Below are 15,615 nucleotides of genomic sequence, written 5' to 3' on the forward strand. Positions count from 1 at the left end.
TTGATCAGTGCATTGCTTTTGGGCGCCCAAAGCCGACTGAGGTCTGAAAAGTGTGACAGTTTTACAGATCAGCAAAGAGGGAAATTCTGTGTCACTGAAGCAGCCAGAGGGGAAAGGAAAAAAAAAAAAAAAAAAAAAAGCGATGTAAATGGACATGGAGACAGACACAAGGGCTGCTGAGGCCAGTGTCACTGCTGGAATGCTGGGGGCAAGAAGGCGTGTAGAAAGAAATCTGGCTGTCCTCTCTTCTCTCTCACTTGCCTCTTGTAAGAGCTCATAGCAGAACCCTCACTTCATCAGGGAAAGGCATGAAGCGTCATCCATGGAAAATTTCTGTTTCATGTAATATGCCAAAATTCTGAATGTAGTCATTAAGAAAAAAAAAAAAAAGTATAAACACTTTAATTTCAAAATGTATTGTTAATGAATGCATTGTGACTGGACTTCTATTTTCTGTGGAAAGAAAGAAAGAAAACAAGGAAAGAAAACCTTTTCTAAAGAGTAAACAATAGCAAACTTATTGAAAAAAAATCCACACTCCTGAGCTGAGAGATACGCAAACTGACAATGAAAGTGCAGCTCAAATTAAATATATTGTAAGAATCCCTTTAGAGTTTGTGCCATGTCTAATTCACCTTGAATTGAAGTCATCACTTTTTATTTTTCATGAGAAGTGTAAGAAAAATAAAGGAAGTTTGGCTCTCTATGAAAATAGGGCAAATCTTTAGCACAATGGTAAATTATTTCTAATTCATTGCAAGAGAGTCATAAAATAAATGACATAGAGCTGTCAAGTAAAATTTATCTAAACAGCTCTACAAATCTCAGAGGGAAACTTCCTTGTTCTCAAAATACAGTTACAAGGAAGTGGGTCAGCTGTATAAATCTGAATGTAAATTCTTCAGTATACCATGACTGAATGAAACCATGAGGAAATCTCAGTTTGAGTATCAGACTTGATTTATCTCTAATGCAGACAGCAGACTTGTAAGATCTGCGCTAGAGGCAAACAGCTTCAATATAAGGACTTCTTAACGGCAAGTGAGGGGCTGATGTCAGATCCTGCTGCAGAAATCTGATGTCCTTGCATCTAAACTGACCTTGACTTTGGACCAGCAGAAGATAGAGGTGCTTTGACTCTCTCCAGGCTTGACTTGGATTCCCAGAGCATCCTTCTGCATCCTTACCCACCAGCTGGATCCTGAAGTATGGCTGTTAAGTACACAACCCAGCTAAAGGAAGATATATATAATATATATATATTCTTTATATATATAAATTCACAAATATATATAGAAACATCCACACACATTAATTGCCATGGTCTCCTTGCGGCTCTGTGCACACCTGACCTCTGTCAGAACAACCCTCAGGCTATTCTCCCCAATTCCTGCTGCAGCTGCCACGGGAGGTCTGCAAAGGCAAAGCACTGCAGGGGCTTGGGCCACTTTCTTCTCATCAGACAGCTTTCTCCTGCACTACCTGTAGCAAGGAGATTGTCTTCAGAGTCCTACGTTTGCTGCGAAGATGCATTTGATACGGAGTGGAAGCTAAGCAGACTGATTATACCACTGTTGCCATGTGTGTTAAGTCGGAGACAGAACTCAAAGCAGCCAAAAGGCAAATCTGGCCCAGTTTCTCCTCTTTCCCTCTGGGGAGAACTCAATCAAGAATTGATTAATGCTTGAATTCTCATCAAGAATTAATGAGTTCCTGATGTGGTGAAAATGAATAGTCTCAGAGAAGCAGCTAGGCTTGTTGTTTTGTACAGGGGAAAAAATATATTTGGCAACTCTGATGCAATGGCTAAGCAATAGAGAGGGGGAATTCTGAATTCCCCGATTGTTTATGCTTTTTTAATAATGTAATGAATGAATTGACTGAAGGCCAGTTCACACAGATCACTTGGAAGGGATGGTGTTTCCACCACTGATTTCTCAAACTCGTGTATGATTCTTGGATTCCCTGCACACATCTTGGGAGAGATCTGGGCCCATCCCTTTGCAACCATGGCAGGAGCTAGATCTTCGTAAAGAGGAAACCCTGCAGCTCAAGATGCCTTTTAAAAGTCTTAAATCTCATGTCTCTCCAGAGCTTTTACATTTTACCGCTCGGCAAGAACAGTAACTAATGCTGGAGGTTTTTCACTATGGGATATTTATTTATTTATTTATTTATTTAATTAATTTTTATTTTAAGCACTCCAATCTCACTGGCCATTTTTACCCATTGGAGCATCAATCCAGGAAGGGCGTCTCCAACCTCAGAGGTCCCCAGGATGTACGTGTTGTCCTAGGGTCCTTGCCTCCAGGAGACCCTGTGGAGGCCCAGCCTGAGCAATATGGGAATGCATAGAGGACTGGACACGGTGTCTTGCTGCCTCATCATCCAGCTACTTCTGCCCTGGTCAAACCTGCTGAACTGAGGCCGTGAGAAGGGAGGCTCAGCTGGTAATCCTTCCCTCGCTCGTGCAGGAGGTGCTCTGAACAGTTAAGACTGAGAGCTTTGGGGTACACACATCCAGGAAAGGAACTACAGGGAGACAATAAAGTTTAATATTAAAATACATCTGTGCTTGTATACCTATGGGTGTCAGGCACTTGCAGGTTAGGCCACAGGTAAACAAGGGTTTAAGAATTGGACTGGGATGCTTTAGCTGTTTTGAAGGTCTAGTCTCAAATCCCCAAGCAGCAAAAGTTTTGAGAATAAAAAATAGCTGCTGAAACACAGTTGAAACTCAAGAACTGGAGGCAGGAGAGTTAGAGCACACATTATTGAGGTGCAAGGAAGGCTGTCTTTCAGTCCAGGAGGGAGAAAAAGCAGGGAAATAATAATCTCAGGTGATTTCTTACAATCACTATGTCCTCAGATCCTTCCAGAGGACACAGCCAAAGAGGTTATAAAAGTTATTATCTGAAGAGACACAGGAACAAGCAATATCCCTGGCACAATTGCTGCTTGTAATTATCTTGAAGCATTTCCTGGAAGAGTCATCATGCATGTTGCAGCATCTGCCTATTTCCCTGGTGTAACCACAGCAACACTTGCTTTTCTGCTCCGAGAGGCAAAGAACAGAAGGGAGTTGGGATAATAGCAGGGAGCGGAAATGCCAGGTGAAAGCTGCAGAATATGAAACTCTAGACTACATTAGTTTGTGTTTGGTAATTGGTTCCTCTTATGAAAAAAAAAAAAAAAAAAAAGTTATCAGTTTGTGAGCATCTGAAATTAAAAAAGCCAAGAACAGCTTCTGTTTGCATCACCAGCAGATGTTTTGGTCTGCAGAAGACGGCTGCATGAAAGATAGCTGTGCTGCGCTGCTCTCGTTGCCAGCCTCGGATGTGGATTGCAAAACTTAGCAATCACAACCGATGATTAAAATTAAGGCAGAACTGAATAAAATACTGCTGTAAAAAATAATTAAAAACTCTATATCAGGTATCTGTTACATACAGGGGAAGGTTGTTTTATTTTACTGCTTGCTGTTCATCTCGGAGTAGAAACCTGAATGCAGATTTCTGTTTTATTCTGCTCATTTTCATTTGTTGGTACAGGAAGACTCATTTGTGTACATGCAACAAACTCATAAACATATATTCCCACACAAACTCATGTAATATGCTGAATTTCCATGCATAAAATGTGCAAAGGGAAAAAAAAAAAAAAAAAAAAGTGCAAATGTGTGGAAAAGGAGCTTGGGGAAGGGAGGGAAGCCCACTAGAGGTGACCAGTGCCTCCTGTCTCAGCTACTAAGCAAGGAGTGCCACAGAAAACAGCCAGTCCCCAGTCAGGGAGTCCATGCAGGGCTTTGTTTCCCTTTGACAAAGGACAAAGATGTGCCTAAATAGTTAATAAGCTGCAAGAAAGAAAAGACATTTATATTTAGCCCTCGCTGACACGCGTATTCTTTCATTCACATGAGTAAAATCAGAGCCAAAACTGCTGCGTAAATCCACTGCTCTTGCTGTACACAGAGCAAGGAACAAATAAAGCTGCACACACTTCTGCATCTTCACAGGGCTGTGGGTGTCAAAGTCAGCACAAATATTTCTTCTCTTCCAGCCCCAAAACCATGCCCTCACCATTTTGTGTCGCTAGCCTCTCTTCTAACAGTCTTGGAACCCACGTGTCCTTATCTCTGCCTTCCTCTTGCTAGAAAACATGGGTTCCACAGAGTAAAGGAACCAAAAGGAAACAAACAAAAGCATTTGGCCTCCTATATGCTGGTGGATTTTTGCAGGGACTTCACTACAAGTGTGTATACCCATGAGCAAAGGTGTTTTATTAAGCAGCTATGTGTAGACACTGAAAAGGTGGTGAGAATCACGAGTGGTTTGTGTTTGGGGAAGGCCATGGGTACCCTGACCCATCACACTGCATCACATCAAACCTGTGCTGTGAGCACCAGCTTCTTCAAGAGCTCCCTGTAACCTTATAGGATGGCCCTAATTAGGCCTCCTTACATATCCCTAAATACTCCTTCTTACAGTGGAGCCCTAAAGCAGAAATATCCTTTTTGAGCTCCAGCCCAGGCTCCCAACCACATTCCTCGGGGCAGGGCAGTGACGTGGGCCCATAAGTAAAAGGGTACATTTGTTAAAAAACAGACTGAACAATGCCCCAGCCTGACATTAACAGCTCCTTTTGGGAGCATTTAGGGTGCAGCAGCTCAACCACAGTGTGGAGAAATAGCAAACGGGCTTATTTTGTCAGAAAATATCTGTGGTCTACACCATTGCAGTAAAGCTCATTCCCTTGCCCAAGGAAAGCATCACAATATGGTGAAAATAAAGAAAACCACAAAACCAGAAAACCAGTCAATAATTTTCTCATCAGAACCTCGATATATCTGTATAGAGTGGTTAGAAATGGGTCTCAGTGAGTACAGTAGGAAAGTGATAAAGATAAGAAATATTTAGCAACGTTCTTAGTACCTTCTTCAGCTGCCTGGATAACTCAGATACCTCCCCACACCCCAGCTCTACCAAAAAAAAAAAAAAAAAAAAAAAAAGAGAGACATGAAGCTTTAAGACTAATTGAACCAATAATCAAAGGCTGTCTCTAATTCCTGGACTAGGAGGTCAATTACTGAAATAAATTTGACAGCGGATAGATGGTAACAGTGTGCAATTACCATTTAAAGACTTGATAATTATGGCAAGAATTAGTCTGTATTTTCAACTGCAGAAAAATCCATCAGTTTTTAGTGGTTATTATCATGATTATAAGAAGAAATGGCTCAGCTATGTCTTGTCAAACTGACAGAAACCTGAAAATACAATGGGTGCTGATAACAGGCTGATGAAATGAGCTGGTTGAGTTTAAAGTTTCTTTTCCTAAAGTGGAAACTTAAATTGCAGATGTGAGAAAATTTTAATGTTCAGACCATTTGGCAGGGAGGGATGTAGACAAATTTACACTCATAAATAATAGGATTGAGAAATGCATATTTTTATGAGCTTTGCCAAAATTAGTCAGAACATGTGCTGCTCATTCAGAGAAACTCTCAATTTTGAGAGCCAGAGCCACAGTCAGAGTCCTCCCTGTTTGAAGAATTCATGAAGAATTCAATTCTTCCATTCCCCTCTGCTTTTTGAGCCTTTAGGCTGTGCTCTCAGTGCTCCCCAAGCTTGGTGATTAGGTGTGGTTTTTGGTCACTTTTTTTTTTTTTTTTAAATCTGGAATCTAAGCATTTCTTAGTTATTTCTCCTCCCTTCTTTTTCTTTCTTTATTTTGTTTTTTAATTAAAAAAAATAAAAAAATATAAAAAAAAAAAAAAAGAAGAAAAGTTGAGCCATGGCACTGGCTTTGAGCATGTCAGAAACATTGCCTAGGTCTTACTGAATAAGATTCCAAACCTGCAGAGCTCATGAATTTCGGGTGAAAAGGGCCGATGAGTGGGGCTGGTGGTATTTCTCCACAGGGACAAATGAACGCTGCTGAATTTCAAGCTCGTTAACAGATGGTAGAAGTCCAAAAGTAATGACATTTTATTGTACTATTGAGGACAGAATATAAGATTTTTAAATTACAAATTATGCTCTGCACTCAAAATAACACCAATAATGGCAAATTAGTATTAAAAGCAAAACACCAAAGCCAAGCACGGTGGTCCTGTATCATCTCCTCGAGCCTGTGCTGAGGATGTGCAGGCTGGGTGCCACGGGGGCAGCAGGGCTGGGACCTGCAGCCCAGGCTTCTGGCGGTGGCAGCCGCCACTTTGTTCTCCCTCCAGTGAAGCACATGATTGTAAGACTTTTTCTCTCCATTATGTTATTGGGAAAAGTATAAATCTCATTATTGCAGAATATGAATAATAATGGAAGTGTGGAATGTCCTTGATACCTTCCTGAAAGGTGAATGCTTGTTAGCACGGTCCTGCTGGTTCCTGCATCTACATTGAAGATATTCAGGAGTTTTTGCAGATGAAGAAAGCATTAGAAAACTCCTGAAACCTTTCTGCTAAAGTGAAATAGCTAAATGCAAGAGAAAGAGAGAAGGGAAAAAGGGAGAGGGAGAGAGAGACATAGAGACAGAGAGAGACGAGCATTTCTCTCCCTGATAAATATTCTCAGGATAGTACAGAAAACACCCCAGGGTTAGAAGGCAGTGAGCAATTTATGTCTCACACTTGAGCAAAGACTAGATCTTTCAGATTTCTGCTAAGGAGCATTTTATTTCTTTTTTTTTTTTTCTTTTTTTCTTTTTTTTTAATGGATTTGGTAGCAACATCAGCTGTCACAGATTTGTCTGATGACTTTTAATGAGTTCTCAATAGCAGTGGTTTTACTGTTTTGGGTGTAGGGTAGGTGTAATGCTGCCTGGTTAACTTTTGTCCATGGACAGGCAACATAGAAATAAAGAAATCATATTTTTCTGAATATTATGAAGGAAAAAAAAAAAAAAAAAAAAAAACACCACACACAAAGGCGAGATAACCATTTTAAAACTTATCAGCAAAAGAACTACAGATATTTTAACCTTTTTCTAATTTCCTCAGCAAAATAAACAATAAATATATAAATTATAAATTTATATAAAATAAATACACTTAGATTTCAGACTTTTAGCATAATTGGGGATTTCCATGTGGGAAGAGAAGGAAAGAGAGGGAATTACCAGGTTTAAGTGTGTATTAATACTGATAATGTTATTCTTACAGGTATTTCACTTGCCATTTGGGTTAACGCTGTGTGTGCTTAGGGGGTTATGTGATGTTACTGACACAACCAGAGTATATAACGCATTATATAAGTGCTACCGCTATAGAGAATGATAGTTCGGTCCAGGAAAATATTGTGCCATGAAATGAATAAGTCACTTGGATTCAAGGTGCCAGCAGCTCAGGTTCTGCCCTGCTGTCTGTCTGTCTGCAGCCACACAAACCCACCACAAGCTGCAGAGGCTATGGATGGAGACCGGCAAATAAATATTATTCAAAAAAAACATCACCAAACCACCACCACCACACACACAAAACCAAAACAAACCTGCTGATTGCAGCTAAGGCTTTTGAAGATTACATCAAGTCAAACTTTTATTAGCAAAGTTGAATTTCATGTAAAATGAAAATATCTTTTAAAACCATACGTGCACGTATGCATGATACAAACAGCCACTACGGCACAACACGTTTCTCTAAACTTTAATAAATGCACACTAACATTTAGCTCAAAAAGGAACGTTAACGGCGACACCACATTTGCTTTGATCTTTTCTCATGAAATTACAAAGTATCTTGTTTAAAGTAAAAATAATAATAATAAAAAATGAAACAGACAGTATGCTTTGGCTCAAACCCACGCATTGTTTCCTGCATGACAGCTGAACAAACCAGTGCAGATCACAAAACTCGCTTGCTTCATTGTGTAGTTGAAATTTTTAGGTGAAAGATACAGAGCTGCAATGTAAACATGTACTGGTACTCCAACATTGTTGTACACCTTACTCTGAAACACTACACATTCAAAGAGATGCAGCTGAGGGCTTGATCCGTTGTCAAAGAAAGGAAATATTCTTGCCGTGAAGAACTATCTTTACTTATTTATTTTACTGTCTGTTAATAAACAGACATTTACTGTCTGTTCTTTCAGGTACTTGAACTAATCTAGACTTACCACTCACCTGCAGTATAACAGCTATAAAAAGTTATGATGAGATTTCCATTCAGAAGTGTCAAAGGATCAGTGAATGTCACTCTAATTTTAGTTTACAAAACTACATGTGGAATTACCGTAAAAACAAACAAACAAAAAACACCCAAACAACCTTTGAATAGAAAGATTGTGCTAATATTTGTTTTCATTTCAAAAAGAATATTGGCCTGAAAAGTTTTATTAAAACCATTTATGCATTGGATCTGACCCATTAAGTCAATGGAAGCAGCAGAGAAAAGAGCTACTCATTAAAATTTGTATAATAAGAACATAACAGAACAGAAAACATTAAATGATATGCTATTTAAATCCATTTTAACTTGCATTACAGACGTTTTTATATTGCTACACATACAAACATTTTAATCCATAGAGAAAAGCCATTTTCTGTTTTGATTTTTAATCCTACTCTCACTATGGATCCAGCCCCAGAGGAGGTTTGATGCTCAGCCCCATATGCAACTCTCTGCCGAAGAGTGGCACAGAAATACCACAGCAGAAGTGGCACAGCAGAGCCAAATGTAACCAAGTGAACACCTATGGAACCAGGGAATTAATAATTACCTATCTGACATGGCTGACTTTATCATTCCATTTTAATAAATATACCTGGGTGGAGCAAAAATATGATATTCGATTAACAGACTATTTTGGAACAGCTGTACAGCTGGTGGCACCTTTCATTCAACCTGCATGGCCACATTTCCTCTCACCTGTAACAACGTGCCCTGGACAAAAATTGAACCCATCTCTTGGCAATCACAGAAATCTGCTTGGGAAGGTGTAAGCTTGTTCTGGTATTTTACTTCTGAAAACAAATCTCTAAAAATCCCTTCGTATCCTACACTTTAAAATACGCTGTGTGAGTGGTGTCCTTACAATATAAAATAAAATGACTATAGAGAAGGAAAAAAAAAAAGAAAAAAAAAAAAGTAAATGGAAAAGAAATGACTGGAAAAGAGAAAAACGTTCCTGTGAGTTCGACTCCCTGGGAGTTTCAGCCATTTGGTTAATATTCATTGGGCATATTCCTCAAAAGTCAGCGCACACTGCACAAATTCCATTGCACATCTTTTTGTCACTGTATGATTTTTAGGCCCTGAGGCATAATGAAACACTAACATTAAGATTTAAGGATCTGAATTAAAATTTTAATAGAAAAAGCACTCATACCAGCACAGATGAGTAGCACATCACAGGAATGTCATAAACATCTCTTAGCAGCAACCGAGCAAGCGATAGCACAGGGGATTTATTCATTCTTCGATAATTTGACACTCGCTAATATGATTTGAAATTTGTGTCTGTTTAACATAGGTGTTTTCTGGGACAATGAGGCTGGTTGATCTGCATCAACCCAAGTACAAGAAAACACAATTGTGACTGTTGATGGGCTGCATCCAGCCTTGCGCTGAGGAGGGTCCTGGGTGAGGACCCCACGGGTGGGAAAGCTCTGTTTGTTTCAGCCCTTCTCGAGCTCTGCACAGGGAAGCTTGTGAAAACATGGGGGAAGCCTGCCCTCATTCTATTCCTTGACTGTCCCTTGAACATCTTTCACTAATGACTCTCTCTCAGTGCCCCTCCAGGAAACGCCAAGGGATTTTGTAAGCTTATGCAGGCTAGGGAAGGTGAGGCTAAGGAAGGTGAGGAGCAATGTGAGATGGAGATGAATCCTTGGTATGTGCAGACTGGTGTTTTAGGATCTATTTCTCCAAGGACTGGAGAACGCTGCAAGTGGCCCCGATTTCACCCCTAGAGATTTCCAGTGGCTGGGAGATAGAAGATTTGGGGATTCACTTTAAAATTTACACTTTAAAATTCACTTTTAAAATTTTTAAGTATCAGCAGAAATATCTCAATTCGAAACACAAAACATTTAAATGAAAATGACTGAGGAAACAAAACAATGGCAGTACATTGCAGTAGCTTGCACTAGTGCAGGTGATTCCTGGAGGAAATACCTTAAAACAAGAAGAAGCTTGAAACAGAGGCTGTCACAAGCCTCATCACCTCTTAGGCTTCATCCGGATTGGGCTACAAGAGACCAGATGAAGACAAAGATGCTGGTGGGAAATGTCTCTGTTGACAAGATGCCAGTTTTCACATTTCTCTAGTTATGCCCTCCATTCTTTACAAATGAAGATTTATTTATTTATTTACTTATTAAATGAAGATGACTTTGGGCTTCCTCAGCATTTGGACTGAGTGAAACACAGAAAAAAGAACTTTATAAATAATAAAAAAATAATAATGAATGACTCAGTCAAGTCCTTCACATCACAGGGGTCATGGACATGGAGTGGAACTGTTCTGGATTCAGAGTAGATTTCTGCTCATCCTGCCATGCTCAGACAGTTAGGGTTTAGGGTGTTTTTTGTTTGTTTGTTTTTGTTTTGAGATGGCTGTTTGGGGTTTGCTTTTTCAAAAACAGAGGCTGCAGGAAAGGTCCTTATGAGAAAAAAAAAAAGAAAAAAAAAATAATATATTCAAAGTACTGAGCACCAAAGACCCCTTCCTATGTTCAGAAATCACTGAGCACATCCGACAGTCCAGCTGCCCAGTGAGGATCCCACATGCGTGGTTAGCTGCCTGTGGTCCACAGCCTTTCCTCTGCCAGCCAAGTACATTTCTTTGTGCGACTAACAGAGCTTTAGTTGTCGGCATTACCTGTAAACCCATAACCATGTGAGTAATCCTTGCTTCCTCTCTTTCTTCAGCTGAAGTAATGGAGACCATGAAGGAGCCATCAGGGATATTTCCCTAATTAATACCATAACATAAAATGGCTTTTAGGACCTCCTAGAATAAGTTTTTAAAAAATATTTAACTTGAAGTTATGGTCACTTTTAAGTTCAAAAAGAAATGAAACAATATTAACACTCAACTCAAATAAGCATATTTCAAAATACAACTCTTTTTAAAGAAAATCAGGAGATTCCAATAGAAAAAGACCAAAAAAATGTGCTGTACAGCTTTGCTGAGTTAGTAGTGGAAAGAACTGGAAAAGAACAGAACCAGATTTAAACCAGCATTCAGTAAACAAAATATAAAAGAAACTATGCCATAATATTTTCTCTTTGCTTTTGCCTTTGTTTATTTAACAATGATCTGGTGAAAATAAACAATCTTTCAAAAAGCCAGGTAGATTTATTTTATGGGATCCTAAAAGGAAGTAAAATTTATATGACTGGTATACACACAACTCTGTCGAAAACTAGTTTTGCTGGCTGAAACTCATACTGAGAAGCAATTCTATTCCTACACAGCTATACAGACCCATGCTAGCAACGTCTCATTTCAAAATAAAACAAGGCTAATTTTCACTTGTGTCAATATTAATATCATCTGTACAACGTCTCCATGAAATGTATGCTAGCACACAAATATACAGATATGAGACGGACAAAAAGCGCTTTGCTTAGAAACGCAGCTTGCAGAGACTGAGGAAAATAAAATAAAATAAAATAATTTCCAATGATGGTGGATGGGAACCCTGTTTCGCCTTGCCACAGGAAAGTTACTGCAGCTTAACTTATTTAAGGAAATAGTGCCAGCTACTGGACAGAAGATTTATCCACAAGGCCAGAGCTTCATCTTTTCAGAGCATATTTTCTGTGGATAAAGTTGCATTTCAAAGTACTGATAATTGCAGTCAACTGTAACCACTAAAATAATTTTAAAATATCAAAAGCAAAGGAGTTTATGTATTTATAAAAAAAAATAATATACAGAATATATTTCTTAAGTAGTTTAAAATATCATTTTTCTCATTAGGATGCACTATGTCACTTTGCAGAGTAACCTGTCTTTTTGTTCACTTTCCTTGTTCTGTTCTGACCTCAGTAATGCTGAGGTCATGATACACGAGGGAATAGTATGTATAAATGTATGTACAAAGTGACAACAGCCAAACAAGAAAAAAAATATGCTATACAGAGAAACATATTCCAAACCTAAGAAACATGGCAAAGCAGTTAACTATACATATGTAACACTGAGAAATTCCATTTTGGTAGGACTGAGCGATACATTTTGTATAATAAAGAATGTTTTGTTGTGTTTCAATTAGAATAAAACACCTGAAAATTAGGATGGAAAAGTCTCAAAAATCATCTCTTAGTGGCAGTGACTTTTTTTTCTATTACCTGGATGTCAGGTTCCTGACTGTCTCAATCGGTAACCTGCTTCCAATTGCTTGTGGTAACTGTGGAGTACTAATCAAGATAAATAGCACAATTAAACATGAATCTTCTCACTAGTATTTTACGCGTGCAGAGGAAAAGTTGCCGTAGAGCTCCCAGTGCTTTCGACTGATCCTTTTTCCTTAGATCCAGAATAAGCTCCAATAAATGAACCATCTTCATTGAACATCCCGTGCTCCCCTTCTCCATAATCTACCAGACTATCAGCACTTTCGGTGGCTTTAATGTCCCCGTTAATTGACCGGAGGCTGCCTTTCAGTGGCTTTTCATCGCTGTCACTACAAAACAAAGAAATGCCTTTCCAAAAATCTAGCCTTTGATTGCATGCATGGAAACTGCTCTTCTACTGTGAAAATGGGAGGGAAGAGCAAAGGAACATTTCTCTGTGGGTTGTATATTGAGAACAACATGAACATGAGTTCTGCTTGGTCCAGTGGATATCAGCCAGTTCATCTGCACTGACCTATTGTATGGCTGAATTTCCCATGGGAATGATGGTCTGATTATCAGAATTAATAACATATTAATCTGCTCATATATCATATTTGTTCAATTACTTTTTTCTTTTTTTTTTTTTTTGAAATGGACAAACCATCAAAACTAAGAAAAAAAAAAAAGAGGAAATTACATTATCTATTCATCCTAATACCAACACAGAAGAATAACCAAAGCAGCCTAACCTCTCCTGACTGAACATGACATTTGTTTGACCTTTACTTATCGCTAAAGAATTGGGAAAACGCTTTCAGCTAAAGGCCATTTTTATCTTCCTGTTAAAAGGAAGTTAAAATTTTGCAGTGCCTTGGCTCACTCAATAAAAAATGACGGTGAAACCCATCTTAACTGTAGAGAGAGGTCTTACAGCCATACATATGGCCATATGTGTCTCCCACGTCACTGCTCTTCATGTTTACCATCTCCCATGAGGTGCCTCCAGCAGCTTTGGCTGTAACTGATTTCTCTGTGAACTGAAACTGGTTCCAAGCAGCCTGCCATTGCTTGTATGGCTGCAGCATCCTGCACATCCTGCAGGTTGCTCACCCACATGGCTAAAGTCTGCCCCTGCCTCTGAAGCTGGACAGGGGCTGAGGGTAAAGGAAACGTTCCAGATGTGTCTGCATATTCTAAACGTGCTTTCAGCTCTCAAAAATAATCATACACAAAGGGGAGGGGGAAGGTAGATCAAAAGAGTATTAAAAAAAAATAGGCCTCTGAACCAGGTACATAATTACTCAGGAACTGTCCTTGCTAATGCCAATTCAGTGTGAAAGCTTTGGTAACATTATATGAGGAAAGACAGAGAAATGTACCTGAACTTTACCTCTTCAGCAGATAATCAACTACATATATAATCTATACAGTAAAAATAATTGCTACTTTTCTGTACATGGCATTTCTATTTATAAAAAAAGACAAGTTTGGACTTTGAGGGGAAAGGACGGGGGGTTAAAGTTATTAACCTCAGGACTTTCTTACCTTTCTAAATATTTGTCCCATTAGAAAGCATTAAAAATTAAATAAAGATGAAATTATGCAGAAAAAAAAAGCCTATTCCAGTACAAATAATGTAGTATATATAACTGGGATTTCACCAGAAATTTTATGTCTTTAAGGCCAGCATGGCTCTTATATCAATGCTTTTTTCTTCATACCACACTTACATGATATTGCAAATTTTAGATATTTTAAAGCAGACAAAGTGATTATTTCAGTTCTCCTACAGAAACTTCTGTAGTGAGGTGTTTTATTTTGTTTGCTCATTTGTTTGTTTTTGTCATCTCTTACAGTATTTCAAACTTTTATTTGTTTTATTCCACAAAATGAACATCCCCCATGTTACATGATGAGGCATGACTGGCTTTCAGAAGCCCACTGAAGACATAGAATTCTTTCTATTGACTTCAGTGGACGTCAGCGCAGGATGCCCAAATTATCAAATATATTTACATTATTCATACAATGCTAAATAATAATAATAAAAAATGAAAAATGACCACTGATACATCAACATTTACTTATACCTCAACCTGGGGGGATTTAAGTATACATGATATACCTGTATATCCCTACTATTATCCGCTCCTGTCAGGTTTGCTTTGAAAATGAAAAATAGAGTTACTTGCATGCTAGAAAAAATGTCCTAAATAAAGATGACATCTGAAAACAAACAAAAGCCCAACAAACAGAAATGCTTGTTAAAGCAGGTCCTATTTACCTATATTCCCCAAAGATTTCATCTTTTATTGATTGAGCTTCAGGATCTGGATGCAAATCTTCTTTTTCTTTCACTGTACAAATAAAATAAAGCACAGATCTGTATGCCGTGTTCCGTTGTGGACTTTTTGTTTTGCAGGCACAATGGGAAAACCACCTGTCATTACCTACAGCCTAAACCTGAGGGCACCATCTCGCCCTATGTGTCTGACAGTACCCAACAAGCATGCTTCCACTGAGAGCTTGGTGCCTCCACTGAATTGTTAAGAAAGCTGGCAAGTGCTTACACATAAATCCTTACTCGTCACTTTGAAAGCTGAAGAATTATGATTAGCAAAACATCCTGTTGTTCAGCAGTTTGGCTGCACATGGAAGTTATGGCAGTAGTTAAGCAGCATTTATCAGGCTGAAGTGTGCACATGTCCCAGCCAAGGGACGCTCAGAAGTGCAGCTGGTGAAAAGCCTCTATGGGTGGATTAAGCACTGAAAGATTCAAAAAGCAATATCGAGGGCCTGAGCTAGATCTCTGACCAGCACACAGCACTGTCTCACCCAGAGAGCATGGTTTCACTTCTATTCATTAAAATCCATTCTGTGGATATTTATCAAAAGCTACAAAACCTAATTGGATGTTTTTGCTTGTGGCTTTGTAGTCTCCAGAGATAAAAGTCTGAAGAATGTTTGTTGTTAACATGCGAGCATAGCGGAAGGACAATAAATTAATTTACCTGAATATTTTCCTCCTTTATTTCTTCTGACAAAGCATATAGTTAGCAGCAGTAGGGTGAGTAACGCAACGGCACACATCAGTCCAATAAACCACCCCTGGGTGGAAATCCCATCGTAAATGCCAGCATAGGCTTCATGAAACAGAAGAGGAGTTCAAAAAAAAAAAAACAACAAAAAAACAAAAACAAAGACATCAATCAGAGGAAAATGGCAACATCTGCCATAAAATGAATACATAACATTTTCTTCACTGAATCATAATTGAATCAGACTATTGCTACTTATTGTGTTCAACTTAAAGAAATACAAGACAGAAA

The 15,615-nt window shown here is 38.7% G+C and overlaps 1 protein-coding gene across 15 annotated transcripts in view; it reads right to left on the reverse strand.

The window, feature by feature from the left end:
• Positions 1–7,521: 7,521 nt before the first annotated feature.
• Positions 7,522–15,615, reverse strand: part of CHL1 (cell adhesion molecule L1 like) — a 126,336-nt gene continuing 118,242 nt past the window's right edge. For 13 of the 15 annotated variants that reach the window (XM_038185989.2, XM_038185986.2, XM_038185981.2 and 10 more), the window contains 3 exons: positions 15,298–15,429; positions 14,571–14,643; positions 7,522–12,633 (listed from right to left, as the gene is read on the reverse strand). In XM_038185989.2, the coding sequence (XP_038041917.1) occupies positions 12,417–12,633; positions 14,571–14,643; positions 15,298–15,429 (422 nt within the window). In that variant the 3' untranslated portion in view covers positions 7,522–12,416. The remainder of the gene's footprint in view (positions 12,634–14,570; positions 14,644–15,297; positions 15,430–15,615) is intronic. The other 2 variants (XM_038185993.2, XM_072044262.1) reach the window with 1 other exon arrangement.

This window comes from Anas platyrhynchos, chromosome 13 (genome assembly GCF_047663525.1).
Source record: "Anas platyrhynchos isolate ZD024472 breed Pekin duck chromosome 13, IASCAAS_PekinDuck_T2T, whole genome shotgun sequence".
Lineage (NCBI taxonomy): Eukaryota > Metazoa > Chordata > Aves > Anseriformes > Anatidae > Anas > Anas platyrhynchos.